The sequence below is a fragment of the Aquila chrysaetos genome, unplaced genomic scaffold (assembly GCF_900496995.4).
Source record: "Aquila chrysaetos chrysaetos unplaced genomic scaffold, bAquChr1.4, whole genome shotgun sequence".
Lineage (NCBI taxonomy): Eukaryota > Metazoa > Chordata > Aves > Accipitriformes > Accipitridae > Aquila > Aquila chrysaetos.
The window spans coordinates 33,132-45,606 of NW_024470387.1; the positions used below are offsets into that span (position 1 = coordinate 33,132).

The 12,475-nt window shown below is 54.3% G+C and overlaps 1 protein-coding gene across 4 annotated transcripts; it reads right to left on the reverse strand.

The window, feature by feature from the left end:
- Positions 1-1,810: 1,810 nt before the first annotated feature.
- Positions 1,811-7,434, reverse strand: LOC115338096 (translation initiation factor IF-2-like). Of its 4 annotated transcripts, none has more exons than XR_005931906.1 (2): positions 5,710-5,749; positions 1,811-2,277 (listed from the first exon to the last, which is right to left on the reverse strand). XR_005931906.1 is itself a non-coding variant. In XM_030006556.2 (2 exons), the coding sequence occupies exons 1-2, from the start codon at positions 7,301-7,303 to the stop codon at positions 2,273-2,275; spliced, it is 624 nt and encodes a 207-aa protein (XP_029862416.1). In that variant the 5' UTR covers positions 7,304-7,434; the 3' UTR covers positions 1,811-2,272. The 4 variants fall into 4 exon arrangements, 2 of the variants coding, with proteins under 2 accessions (XP_029862416.1, XP_029862415.1); XR_003922323.2 differs by lacking the exon at positions 5,710-5,749 and adding an exon at positions 2,636-3,275; XM_030006556.2 differs by lacking the exon at positions 5,710-5,749 and adding an exon at positions 6,685-7,434.
- Positions 7,435-12,475: the final 5,041 nt, after the last annotated feature.

Sequence of the window (12,475 nt, forward strand, 5' to 3'; positions counted from 1 at the left end):
GGGGGGCTTCCCCCCCTCCTTCCTCCGGGGCGATTTGTCGGGCTCCCCCCCTCTTCTGCCAGCAGCGCCAGCAGCACCAGCAGCGCCAGCAGCGCCAGCAGCAGCAGCACCAGCAGCACCAGCAGCACCAGCAGCAGGGCTGTCCTCCCCTCTGTGCCGCCTCCTCCTCCTCCTCGGCATCGTGTATGCACAGCAACAAAAAATATATCCCCAGCGCAGCCCTCGAGCCGAGACTGGAGCAGCTCACCGGATCTTTTTGGTCTCGGTACTTTGATTAAGGCTTTGGTATTTGACTATTGACTCTGGATATGACCTTTTGATCTCCGATTGATTCTGCTTGGTATTCTGACTCAGGCTCTGATATCTGACTTCCCGATTTCTGATTTTTGTATACTGAAGGCGTTGATAATGGGAGCGGGACAGTCAAGTGAACTCCCTCAAAGATCACCTCTGGGGTGTGTTTTAAAGCACTGGAAACAGCTGGGGGGTGTTTCGGGTAGTAACATGCGGAGAGAAGGTTTGATTTAATATTGTAATCATTGGTGGCCTCCGTATAAGCTCGATGAAGGGAAAAGTGGCCTGTGAATGGGACGCTAAATTGTAACACCATGTTAGAACTGATGTTATTTTTGAGACGGGAGCAGAAACGGGATGAAGTTATGTAGTGTGATTTGTTCTTTACCTTAAAGAAATCATCCTGAGTGACAGAAGGATTGTGGAATTAATATACCACCCAGCGATCCTTTTGTGCTATCTTCAGAAAAAGAAGGAAACAAAAAAGGTGACAACAAGCTCAAAAAGTGTTGTTCCCCATGTGGTACTGGGCAAAGATGCTTCTACTGTGGATTTAAATAACTGGAAAATAGCAGCTGGGAGCTATCGGGGAAAACCCCGATCAAACAGCCCATGCTTTTGAAACAACGATTCAGACTCAGGATCCTGATTAGAAAGAGATACGAGTAATAATGAATGTAGTTTTTGATAGTACAAAAAGAGATATGATCCGGAGGGTTGCTAAAACCCAGGTAAAAGCACAAGTGGCTTCTGGAGTATTGCAGGGAACAGTGGAACAAAATTTTCCATCTGCTGATCCCAAATGAGATCCTAATAACTTGGCTCAGAGCAGACTGCTGGATCAATATTAAAAATGGATTCTATTCGGAATCAGAAATGCTATGCCTAAGGCAATTCAGATTAAAAGATGCTGCTAAGAAATATACTAATATGGATCCTGAGTCTGAAGAAGGAAAAGCTCAGTTGGCTCCTTTCTTTACAGGACAAGCCTCTGATGATACCAGAAAGAAATTACAAAAAATTACAAGGAGCAGTGACGTGCGGAAACAGACTCCACAACCAGCGGGATTGTAAAGCAGGTATGTTCATTCGGCGCTGGGCAGCACGGGGGGGTAGTCCCACCAAAGTCGTGCGCGCCCGACTCGGCAGTTCGCTTCAAGTTTATACAGTCAAGTGTTACATATTCACAATACGCCTATACATATGCATGACCTGTCCCCGCTTCATATTAAAATTAGCTCCGAGAGGTCATTTCCATAGTCTCCTCTCAACTGCGCTTGCGCAGTGCCTCTTTATGGTGGTCGTCTGGTGGTCGCAGAGATGAAGACAGATGACTCCTCTTCGTCACCGCTAGTGACCTCTTTTCTTGCGCGGGCTCGGTGCTTTCTTGGCATTCACCCAGGCCGCAAGACCAGTCTTGGCTGGCTCTTGGGGCCAGCTCTTCTTATCAAGGACTGTCTCTATGTCAGCTAATTTCAACAATGTAAGCGCTAAACATCATCTTTCATCCCCCTTTATTATGTCTACCGAGATTCTTTTGACTCCCCTTGTCTCAGCAGATTCTTGAGACTGGGGAAAATTATTAGAAGTTGCTTGGGTGGCATATAGAAATAGAGATGAATTACAGAGTAAAAATGAATGCAAGGTTAACAGCTGCTCTGGAAGTAGCAGCTGGTGTGGGACGAAGCAGAGGAGTTATTCCTCGAGGAAGGGGATGTGGTCGAAGAATGGGATGAGGGAGAGGAACTGGACTGGGGTCACCAGTGGGATTCAGCCAGCCCCTGGGCCCGAATCAGTGTGCACGCTGTAAACAAGAAGGACACTGGAAAGGGGAACGTCCCCTGAGACCCGCAAGGTCACAAGTGATCCCAATTTCGACCGCACAATCTCAGCAAGTTCCCCTTTTCTTGGGAAAGTTGAGTAAAAAGTATCTGGCAGGGACCGGAGGGGAGTCTCCCAGCAGAACCTCTGGTTACAGCTAACCTGGGAGAACAGAAAATTGAATTTGTAGTTGACACTGGAGCCACCTTTTCAGTTTTAAACACCTTAAAGGGGGAATTAAGTTCTGAAGAAATTAGTGGTGTTGGTGCGACAGGTGAACGAGAGACCAGACCCTTTTTTAAACCTTTGACAATGAAATTAGGAAAGCAATGGGTCACTCCTCAGTTTCTGTATTTGCCAAATCCTCCTAAACCCCTGTTAGGGAGAGACCTACTTGAGAAATTGGAAGCAGAAATTAAATTTAAAAATGGTGAGATTAAAATTCTAATTCCAGAAACTGAACATATCGAAGCAGTGGCTTTGTTGTTACAGGACGGTCACCGAAAGTAGAGGATCATACCAGTCGAAGTAAATAATGCTGTAATTCCAGTCATCTGGGCTGGGGAAGTTCCTGGTAAATCCAAAAGAGCGGAGCCTGTGAGAATTGATTTAAAGCCAGGATCGAGTCCGGTAAGAATTCAACAATACCCCCTAAAACTGGAAAGTCGGAAGGGGTTAGTACCGATAATACAAAAATTTCTAAAGTACAAATTGTTAATAGAATGTGAATCCAAATATAATACCCCAATCTTGCCTGTTAAAAAGGCTAATGGAAAAGATTACAGGCTGGTTCAAGACCTCAGAGCAATAAATCAAATAGTACAAGATATTCATCCAGTAGTAGCAAATCCTAATACTTTGTTAACAACCCTAACAGAGAAACAAGAATGGCTCACAGTGTTAGACTTAAAAGATGCCTTCTTCTGTGTTCCCTTGGATCCCAATAGTCAAGAGCTTTTTGCTTTTGAATGGGAAAATCCTGAGACTGGGAGAAAAACACAATATACGTGGACAGTCTTGCCTCAAGGCTTTAAGAACAGCCCTACCATTTTTGGAAATCAACTGGCACGAGAATTAGAGATTTGGAAGAAAGCAAATAATCAAGGAATCTTGTTGCAATATGTGGATGATTTATTAATTGCAGCTGAGACAGAAGAACAATGCACACAGTTAACTATTAGCCTTTTTGAACTTTTGGGGAATTGGTGGATATCGAGTGTCAAAAGAAAAAGCCCAAATAACCCAGAAAGAAGTAACTTACTTGAGTTTTGAAATCCTGAAAGGACAGAGACAATCAGGAACTGAGAGAAAGGAGGCAATTGGACGTCTCCCTGAACCTAAGACTCTAAAAGAATTGCGAGCATTTCTGGGAAGGGTTGGGTCGTGTCACCTGTGAATTGCAAATTATAGCTTGCTGGTCCGACCTTTATACGAGCAGCTCAAAACCTCAAACAATGGATTTATAGGTTGGACTGATGCCGGGAAAGCTGCTTTCAAACAACTAAAAAAGGCTTGAATGGAGGCACCAGCCCTAGGCCTGCCAGATCTCACAAAGACATTTGAACTCTTTACTCATGAAAGAAAAAAGTATAGCTCTGGGTGTCCCTGGTCCAATATCTGGGACCAAGTCGGCGAGCTGTGGCCTACTTCTCAAAACAATTAGACAATGTGAGTCTGGGATGGCCCGGTTGTCTGAGAGCCATCGCTGCAGCTGTGCTATTGATCCAAGAAGCTCGCGAGTTCACCCTAGGACAAAGAATTACAGTGTACATTCCCCACATGGTGATCACTGTGCTCGAACAGAAAGGGGGGCATTGGTTATCCCCTAGTAGAATGCGGAAATACCAAGTGGTGTTGTTGGAGCAAGACGATGTTTACTTAAAAACTACTATTGTTAACCCTGCTGTGTTTTTAACAACTGATCAAGTTGAAGGAGAACCAGAACGTGACCGCCTGCAGACAATTGAAGAAGTCTATTCCAGCTGCCCAGATCTCTGAGACGCACCACTGGAAGAAGCGGATTGGGGGCTATATACCGACGGAAGCAGTTTCATCCGTGAAGGAAAACGTTTATCAGGATATGTGGTAACCACTCCTGAAAAGGTAACTGAATCACGAGCTTTGCCTTCAAATGTATCTGCCCAAAAGGCTGAATTGATAGCTCTCACTCGAGCACTGGAACGAAGTCAAGGAAGGCGAGTCAACATTTGGACAGACTCAAAGTATGCTTTTGGAGTAGTACATACACATGGAGCAATATGGAAAAAACAGGACTGTTATCTGCACAAGGAACCACCATTCAGCATGCAGAACAAATACTGAAATTGTTAGAAGCCATTCAAAAGCCAACAGCAGTCATGATAATGCACTGTAAAACACATCAGTCAGGTAGGACTGTCCCTGAAACAGGTAACCGATTGGCTGACAGAGCTGCTAAAGAGGCTGCAGAAAAAGACATCCTAACACTAGTTCCAGAGAAAGTGTAAATTTACCTAAAGATGCTCCAAATTATAATGAAAAAGGTGAAGAATTAGTTATTAAATTGCAGACTAATAAAAACTGAAACAGGATGGGCTGTAACACCAACAGGTCAAATAATAGTCCCACCTGCAATAATGAGAGAAATTGCCCGGGCTGAACATAACAAAGTACACTGGGGAAGAGAAAACCTTGTTAAGCATTTACAAAAGTGTATTTTGTAAGAGGTATGACAAAAATTATTTGAATAATTACAAGTAGATGTGAAATTTGTATATGTAATAATTCCAAAACCAATAATAAAATCATTTTTTTAATTACTAAGCAAGGAAATTCTCCAGGAAAATATTGGCAAATCGATTTTACAGAATTGCTTCAAAATGAAGGATATTGATATATCCTAGTTCTAGTTGATAGATGTACTGGGTAGCCTGAAGCTTCCCCTTGTCGCACCAACAGAGCAAGAGAAGTAGTTATCATCATTGTTATAATCTGTGTCGCATTTAGCTGTCTTAAACAAGCTGTGACTCAACCTATGTTCAAGTGAGACTACTAAAAGACTTAGTAGCCTCAAACAGAAAGGGGGGAATTGATAGCATATTTCCATACATTCTGTATGGTATGTCTAAATATTTGGATGGTTTTAATATTTTGTACCAGCCGTGGAAACTGGTTTGCTGCTAGGTGACTGTAAAAGTGAGATCTGGTAAATAATTATTAGAAATCTTACACTAACGCTATGACTGAAACAATAGACAAGAGTATAGCCAAGCAATTAACTGGTAGAGGTAGTTACTCCTAAGTTTTGCAGTTCTTTGCTCTTAGGACTACATGTTCCTGTACGCTAGATGAGAGCAATGCTGAAACGGACCACATGTGATTGAAGCTGCGTTAAGCTTCAAGATCAAAGAACAATGACAGGAATAAGGACTTCAAGGACAGCCGACAAGAACTTCCCATGGGTCGGTGGTCGCAAAAGCAGCCCTTCGACTCAAAGGGATCCTTCATTGCGCGTGATCGGATGTAGGCAGTACAGTACTGCGATAATCAGTTCCAATCATTTTTATGTATATGTATCCTAATCGGACTAATAGGCAATTAGTTATTCTATATAACCTGTTTGTGCTAAAGCTGTGGCATGCACGCTAGGTGGAACCATCCCCCGCGCACCCAGCGCTGCAATAAAGAATGCCTGCTTTCTAAAACTCCAAAACGAGTCCCGGAGGGTTTCTTCTACCGGCTTTTCGGTATCACAGCAAGTGGCCTGCGGAGATGGGGGAGACAGCGGGGTGAGACGGACCCACTGAGCCTCCCTGCCCGGCCGAGCCCCCCCTCCAGCCAGGCAGCCCCTGCTGGTGACACGGCCGTCACCGCACGCAGCGCCGGGGTGGCGTGGGCAGGATGGGACTGCGAGAGGGACACCTCCGGGGTCCACAGCTGTCCCCGCTGCCAGGGGACACGCGGTGCCTGGGGGGCACAACGTTGGGGACGCAGCGTCCGCCGGCGCTGGGGACAGCGCCACAGCCAGCGGGTGTCCGCAGGGGCTGGTGCGGCGAGATCCCAGGCACGGCCAGCCCTTGGGTTGTCCCCAAACACGGCCATCCCCTGGGATGTCCCCTCATGTCCCCAGCCTGGCCAGGGCCTGGGTGTCCCCTTGTGTCCCCAACGTGTCCATCCCTTGGGATGTCCCCAACCTCTCCATCCCTCGGCGTGTCTCCACCATGTCCCCAACCTGTCCAGCCTCTGCATGTCCCCAGCTTGGTCATCCCTTGGGGCGTCCCCTTGTGTCCCCAGACTGTCCACCCCTGGGGTGTCCCCGTTTCCCCAGCCTGTCTGTCCCCTGGGGTGTCCCCTTGTGTCCCCAGACTGTCCACCCCTGGGGTGTCCCCCGTGTCCCCAGCCTGTCTGTCCCCTGGGGTGTCCCCTTGTGTCCCCAACCTGTCCATCCCTGGGGTGTCCCCGTTTCCCCCAACATGTCCACCCCCGGGGTGCCCCTCCCCGTTCCCAGCCTGTCCACCCTCGGGCTGCCCCCGCCGTGTCCCCAGGGTGGCCGCCCCCCCCCTCTCCCCCCAGTCCCGCCGCAGCCCTCACCCAGGCAGTAGGCGCCCCGTAGGGCGGGGGGGCCGGAGCAGGGGGGGGGGGTCCCCGCGGCGGGGCCGCAGCAGGTCGCCGAGGGCCGCCGCGTCCCAGCGGTACAGCAGGTCCAGCAGCGCCAGCCCCGGCACCCGCAGCGCCACGTTGGCCACCGCCTCCAGCCGCGCCATGGCCGGGGGGGGTCGGGGAAGGGGGTCCGGGGTTGGGGGGGGGTCCCCGCGTCCCGCAGCCCCGCCCGGGGGGACAGGGGGGACCCCCGACGCCGCCCCGGCCGGCTCCTCCGGCCCGGCAGGGGGCGCGCGTCCCGCGCCCAGCAGGGGCCCGTCTGCCTCTCGCCGGGGCCCGGCCGCCTCCCGCCGGGAGCTCCCTCTCCCGCTTCTCCCCTCTCCCGCTTCTCCCGCTCCCGCCGCCGCGGCCGACCCGGTCCCTCCGCCACTTTCGCTTTCTCCCGCCCCGCCCCTACGCCCAGCGCGCAGCGGTGAGGCCTGGCGCCGGGGCGGTGCGCTGACGCTGCGCCCGCCATCTTAGGAGAGGGCGCGGCACCGTTTCCTCCACTAGGCCTTCCGCCACCTTGGCTAAGGGCAACGCGCCGGCGGCGGGGAGTGCGCGCGGCCATCTTGGGGAGGAGGGGCGCTGCTCTGCGGTGACGTCGCTCCCGCCCAGCCCCGCGTCAGCCATCTTGGGTGAGGGCAGGCGGTGAGGGCAGGCTCTGGCCGCCATTTTGGTAGGGGAATCGGGGAGGGGGGGGCCTGGGGTCCCCTGCCCCCAGAGGGGTCAAATGGGGGCCTCAAGGATTGTCCGGGACCCTCAGGGGGTCGCCTGAGATCCCTTGGGATCAGCTGGGGTCCTCCGGGACCAGATGGGGCCCTCTGGGGTTGGCTGGGGTAATGTGGGCTCAAGCGGGGGTCCTCTGGGAATGGGGGGGACCCCATGGGAATATCTGGAGTTCTGGGGGTCGGCTGGGGCTGGGGCTGGGGGGGACCCCCCAGCATCGGCTGGGATCAGTGGGGACCTCGAGGATGGGGTCCCTGTGAGCCCCATCCCTCCGGGGTCTCAGGGGCCGGCCGGCGCCGCTGTGGGGGGACGAACTGGGGGGTCCCATGGCAGGTCCCATCCGCACAGAGAGGTTGTGGCTGGTTTGGCACAGCCCCCTCCTCCCCCTCCCCAGGGCAGTGTGGGGCCAGGGCTGCCAAATTGTGGGGGACGGATGCTCCTCTGGCCTTGGGGTGCACTGGAGAGGTCAGGGATGGTGTGAAATATGTTCCCCTGATTTGTGTCAATATAAAACAATGCTAGGGCCGCATGGTGAAATGTGACCCTCTCTGCATATGTAATTTTAAACCGTTTTGCTTGATCTTGTATAACCATAGGCCTAAGGGAAGTAGGAGAGTATGTACATAGTTCTTGCTTCCTGCAAAAGCCATATAACAGTAGGAAATTACGAAAGTTGGAAACGAAATAAAATCAGACATCAAGTAGAAATCGAAAAATACTTTACACGGTCTCTCGGAAGCAGTGGAATCCTATAGTTGCAAAAGAATTTGCAAAGGTTTAAAGAAAAAAGGGGGGGGGATTGATATGGAGAACAAACTGCTTATTGCTTAATGATAGTCTCTCTGTAACTTTACATACCAAGGACTGGTGTTTGTCAAGGATTAAGCCTGTCAGAGACTGGTACTTAGGAATGATGAGCAAGAAGGAACCAAGAGCGATGACAAGACTTAATTAAGTGTTCGATGAATTTACAATCTTGTTAAGAAGGCACAAGTAGAGGCCTTGCTTGAATAGATAAGGCCGGAAAAGATAAGAACTCCTGCCTTTGTTCCCATCCTTGTAGGTAATTTAGCTTAAACTAACCATATGGTTCTATACCACTAATGAGAACTTAGATAATAAGAACACAAACAAGCACTAGGGTATCAAAACATGTAAAGGACCGTACTGCGCAGAATCACCTGAGGAGGGTCAAATAGCGGACAAGTGAGGAAGACTATGGAGGACCACCAGAGGACTCCTGAAGACCACCAGAGACCTTCAATGCGCCTGCATAAAGGACACTTGCATATGCTAATAGTTTCCCGGAAAAGTAATGAATATGTATAACATTTCTCAGGAATCTAGTGAACATGTATGTAGAACCTGTACTTAACCTGCACAATTAGACCTGACGGGGTGTGCCTTGGTAGAGCAGAGGCTCCGGGTGCACCCAGCGCTGTTTGCTTACCTCTATTCGTGTAATAAACCGTAAACTTTAATTAGAATCCTGGTTTTGGACATGATCATTTTTCACAGATGGCAAAGCCCCCCTGCTGGGGGGGGGAAAGGTTCCCCCAGGCCCCCGGCTTGAGCAGCAGGGTGCAGCTGGGAAGGGGTGGGCAGGCTGTCCTTGGCTGTCCCCGTGCACAGGGGACCCCAGAGACCCCAGACTGCCACAGGGAGACCCCAGACTGCTTTTGCATGTGGGTGCCCATGGCTGGGTACTGTGAGTGCTTTGAAAACTCGGAGCTGATCTTTAATCCTAAATTTAGGAAGCAGGGCGGGAGCTGAAGGCGCACAGGGTCCCGGCGTGGAGCTGCTGCCATGGCACGGGGACGTACCAGGCATGAGCCAGGCCGGTCCTGCCATCGTCCTCTCCTGGCTTCCCCTCGCCAGTGCTGCTGCGGGCGTCTGGTATCCCAGGGAGGACACCCTCCAAACCCTGCAGCCCGTCCCCCCCAAACCCTTTTATCGGTACACCTCCTACGGGTGAAGCTGATTTTTCCCCCTGCTACACCGGGAAGCAGAGCTGCAGGCACAGCCCGTGCTGCCAGGAGGGGGTGTGTGCCCCGTCACGGGGCTCTTCTCCTCCCAGTTCAGTGCAGGATGGTTTGAGGTGCAACACCCAGTTTGGCACTTCCCTGCTGGGTCAGGCTGGGCCTTTTCTGGCTTGAATTTTGCCCTTAGAGGCAGCAACAGGGCACCCCCCCCCCTGCCCCCCCGCTTCGGCTTCATCTCTTCCCCCTCCTTCCTTTTCTCCCTGGGGAAAAGGATGGGACTGGGACAGACCTTCCCAGCAGCAGCACCCCAAGTCCCGCTTCCTGCTGGGTTTCCACCTCAAGCCTGTCCCGTTTCTCCTGGGTTTTGCTTTACCCCGGCCTGGGGCGAAGGGAGCCGCTCGCTCGGCAGGCATGCAGCCTGGGCTTCTCTGTGCACCGTGTGTCCCCAGGGGACCTGAGCGAGAAGTCAGACCTCGGAGTTAATAAATCAGCTCGAGGAATAATCACAAGGCCGTTTCCTAAATTCCTTCTTCCCCTGCATATGCGTCTGTACAGCTCCTCGGGGACAGTCGGCGGAGCCCGCTTGTCTCTGGGAATTGCCTGTCAGCCGCGTGGTGACATCCTGAGCGGCGCTAATTGCTCGTTTAATGGGGCTGGTGGCTCCGGAGGAGAGGGACTTCTCCCCTGGTTTGACTTGGGGCTGTGGACGGGGATCCCGCAGGCGGTGCTCGTGAGGCAGCCCGGTCCCCCCGGGAGCTGGTCGGAAAGCAGCCTCCGGTGGGATGCTCCGCTCCGCCAGCATCAGGGGGGCCGAGGTTCCCGGTCCTGCTGAAAAAGAGGGCGCAGGCACCCCAAAACTGGGCACTGGGCTGGGGACGGGGACGGGGACGGGGACGGGACGGGATGGGCTCTCAGCTCCCCAGCCCTGCGTCTGTGGAGCCGGGCTGGCAGCACCCCCGGCTGGGGGGCAAGAGGAGGGAGCTGGATGCAGCCGGAGGGCTGCAGATGTGCCGGTCCTGCCGTAGCCCGGGGGGGGGCTTTGCAGAGGGACCCCCAAGAGCCCCCACGGCTCCATAGGGGTCCCGGCCATCCTGCTGGGGTGCCAGGGGACAGCCCCATTTTGCCCTCCCCCTGGTTGGGTGGCACAGGGGGGCTGGAAGACCAGTTCCCCCCCTGCCGTAGGCATCCATCTGCTCGGCATCCAGCTCCTGCCTGCTCCCTCTGCCCCCCGCTCTGCCTGCAGGCAGCGCGTCCGCGGGGTCTGCACGTCCTCGGCGTGGGACGTGCCGTGGTGCATTGGCAGGAGCAGAGCGAGGAACCCAGGAGACTCCGGGAGAGGGTCCAGCCAAATCCCTCGCTGGAGAGATGCCACAGCGAGAGGGGGACATGCAGCTGGCACAGCTGCAAAGCCCCAGTACCAATGGTGGGGATATCCCCCCCTCCCAGCCCCAAACCTGCTGCCACTGGCCACGCCAGCGGCACTCGCTCTCCTCCGAGGTGCCGAGAGGAGAGGCTGGTGCCGAATTCCCGAGCATCATTACCGCCTGTGCATCTGGGAGCGTTTAAACGTGCCGACCAGGAGCATCTTCGTGCTCCTGTCGCAGCACCCATGGCCAAAACAGCCGGAATGGTCTGCAAAGCCTCGTCCTGTGTCAGTTCATCGCTGAGGACGGTTCCTGACTGAGCCCCGGGCTGAGCACCGATCCCTGCCGCCAGTCAGGGCAGGGGACGGGGGGGCTCCCGGGGATGTGGGCAGCCAGGCTGGGGACACCCCGCTGCTGTACTGGGACATACCTCATCAGCGGGGGGGGACACAAACGCACGGGGACAGCAGCATCGCCATCGCCGGACCCCGTGCAGCACAGACCCTGGGACAGCACACATGGTCCCGGGCTTTCCCCCCAGGCACCCGTGACCCCACAGGGATGGGGAGAAAGGTCCCAGAAAGGGTGGGCAGAGAGGTTTAGTGGGAAACCTGCTGGGGACCAGAGCGGTGGGTGACAGAGGGGACCAGCAAGAGCTGCCCTCAGTCCCTGTCGCTCTCGTACCCTCCCTTGGTGATCCGCAGATACTCGGCCTGTGCCTCAGTTTCCCCATGGGGCAGCAGGGAGCGCACGGCTCCTGCATCCCGCAGGCGGGAAGGACCGGCTTTTGGTGCCGGGGCTCCAGGGAGGAGCTGGGGCTGTCGGCACCGGTGGAGTGACCTCGCGTCCGTGGGACCCCCCCGGGGACCCCCCGAGCTGTCCTGGGTCCAGCTGTGGCAGGCTGGGAGGGGGGACGTAGCCTGCTCTTGAGGCATTTCCTCGGTGCCTGTGCTCAGCATGCAGACGGGACCGCCTGTGCCGAGCCGGGGCGATGGGGTGCTCGTGGCGGGGGGGCAGCCGGCCGAGAGAGGGTGAGGGAGGAGGAGCAGCCCCGGGCAGCCCCGTGCCAGCCCCGGGCACCAGGCGGGAGCATCCCTGCTCAGAGTGGCATGAAATCGCCTCCCCAGCCCCAAACCAGCCCTGCCTTACAACAGCCAGGGTGGCACGGAGGCACCCCCAGGCCACGGCACCCTGCATTGGGGCGCAGGGTCCCCTGGGCAAGGAGGTGCTGCTGCTTGGCTTTGGCCTTGGGGAGCAGGGTGAGACACCTGCCCGAGGCTAGGCTGGGTTAGATTAGATGGGACTAGGTTGGATGAGATCAGATTGGAACTGGAAACGTACCCGGTGGAAGGAAGGAAAGGACGGACAGGTGGGTGGGTGGACAGACAGACGGATGGATGGCTGAGTGCAGGGGTGCAGTGGGGTGCGGGTGATCTTCCCGGCAGAGCCCCAGAACCAGGTTTTCCCCTCCAGCTCCTCGTCAGAAAGCGGGCCGAGTCAGGCTGGACTGGCTGGGCCAGAGGTGGGTGCAGGGGAGGTTTAGGCAAAGCCCGCATGCAGAAAGAAGCACGGGGTGACAGGTGTCCCTGGAGCATCCTCTCATGCGGCACCACCCGGTTTTGAAGGAATTGTCCACTCTTTGCCATCATTTGTTCTCTGTTTTGTGCC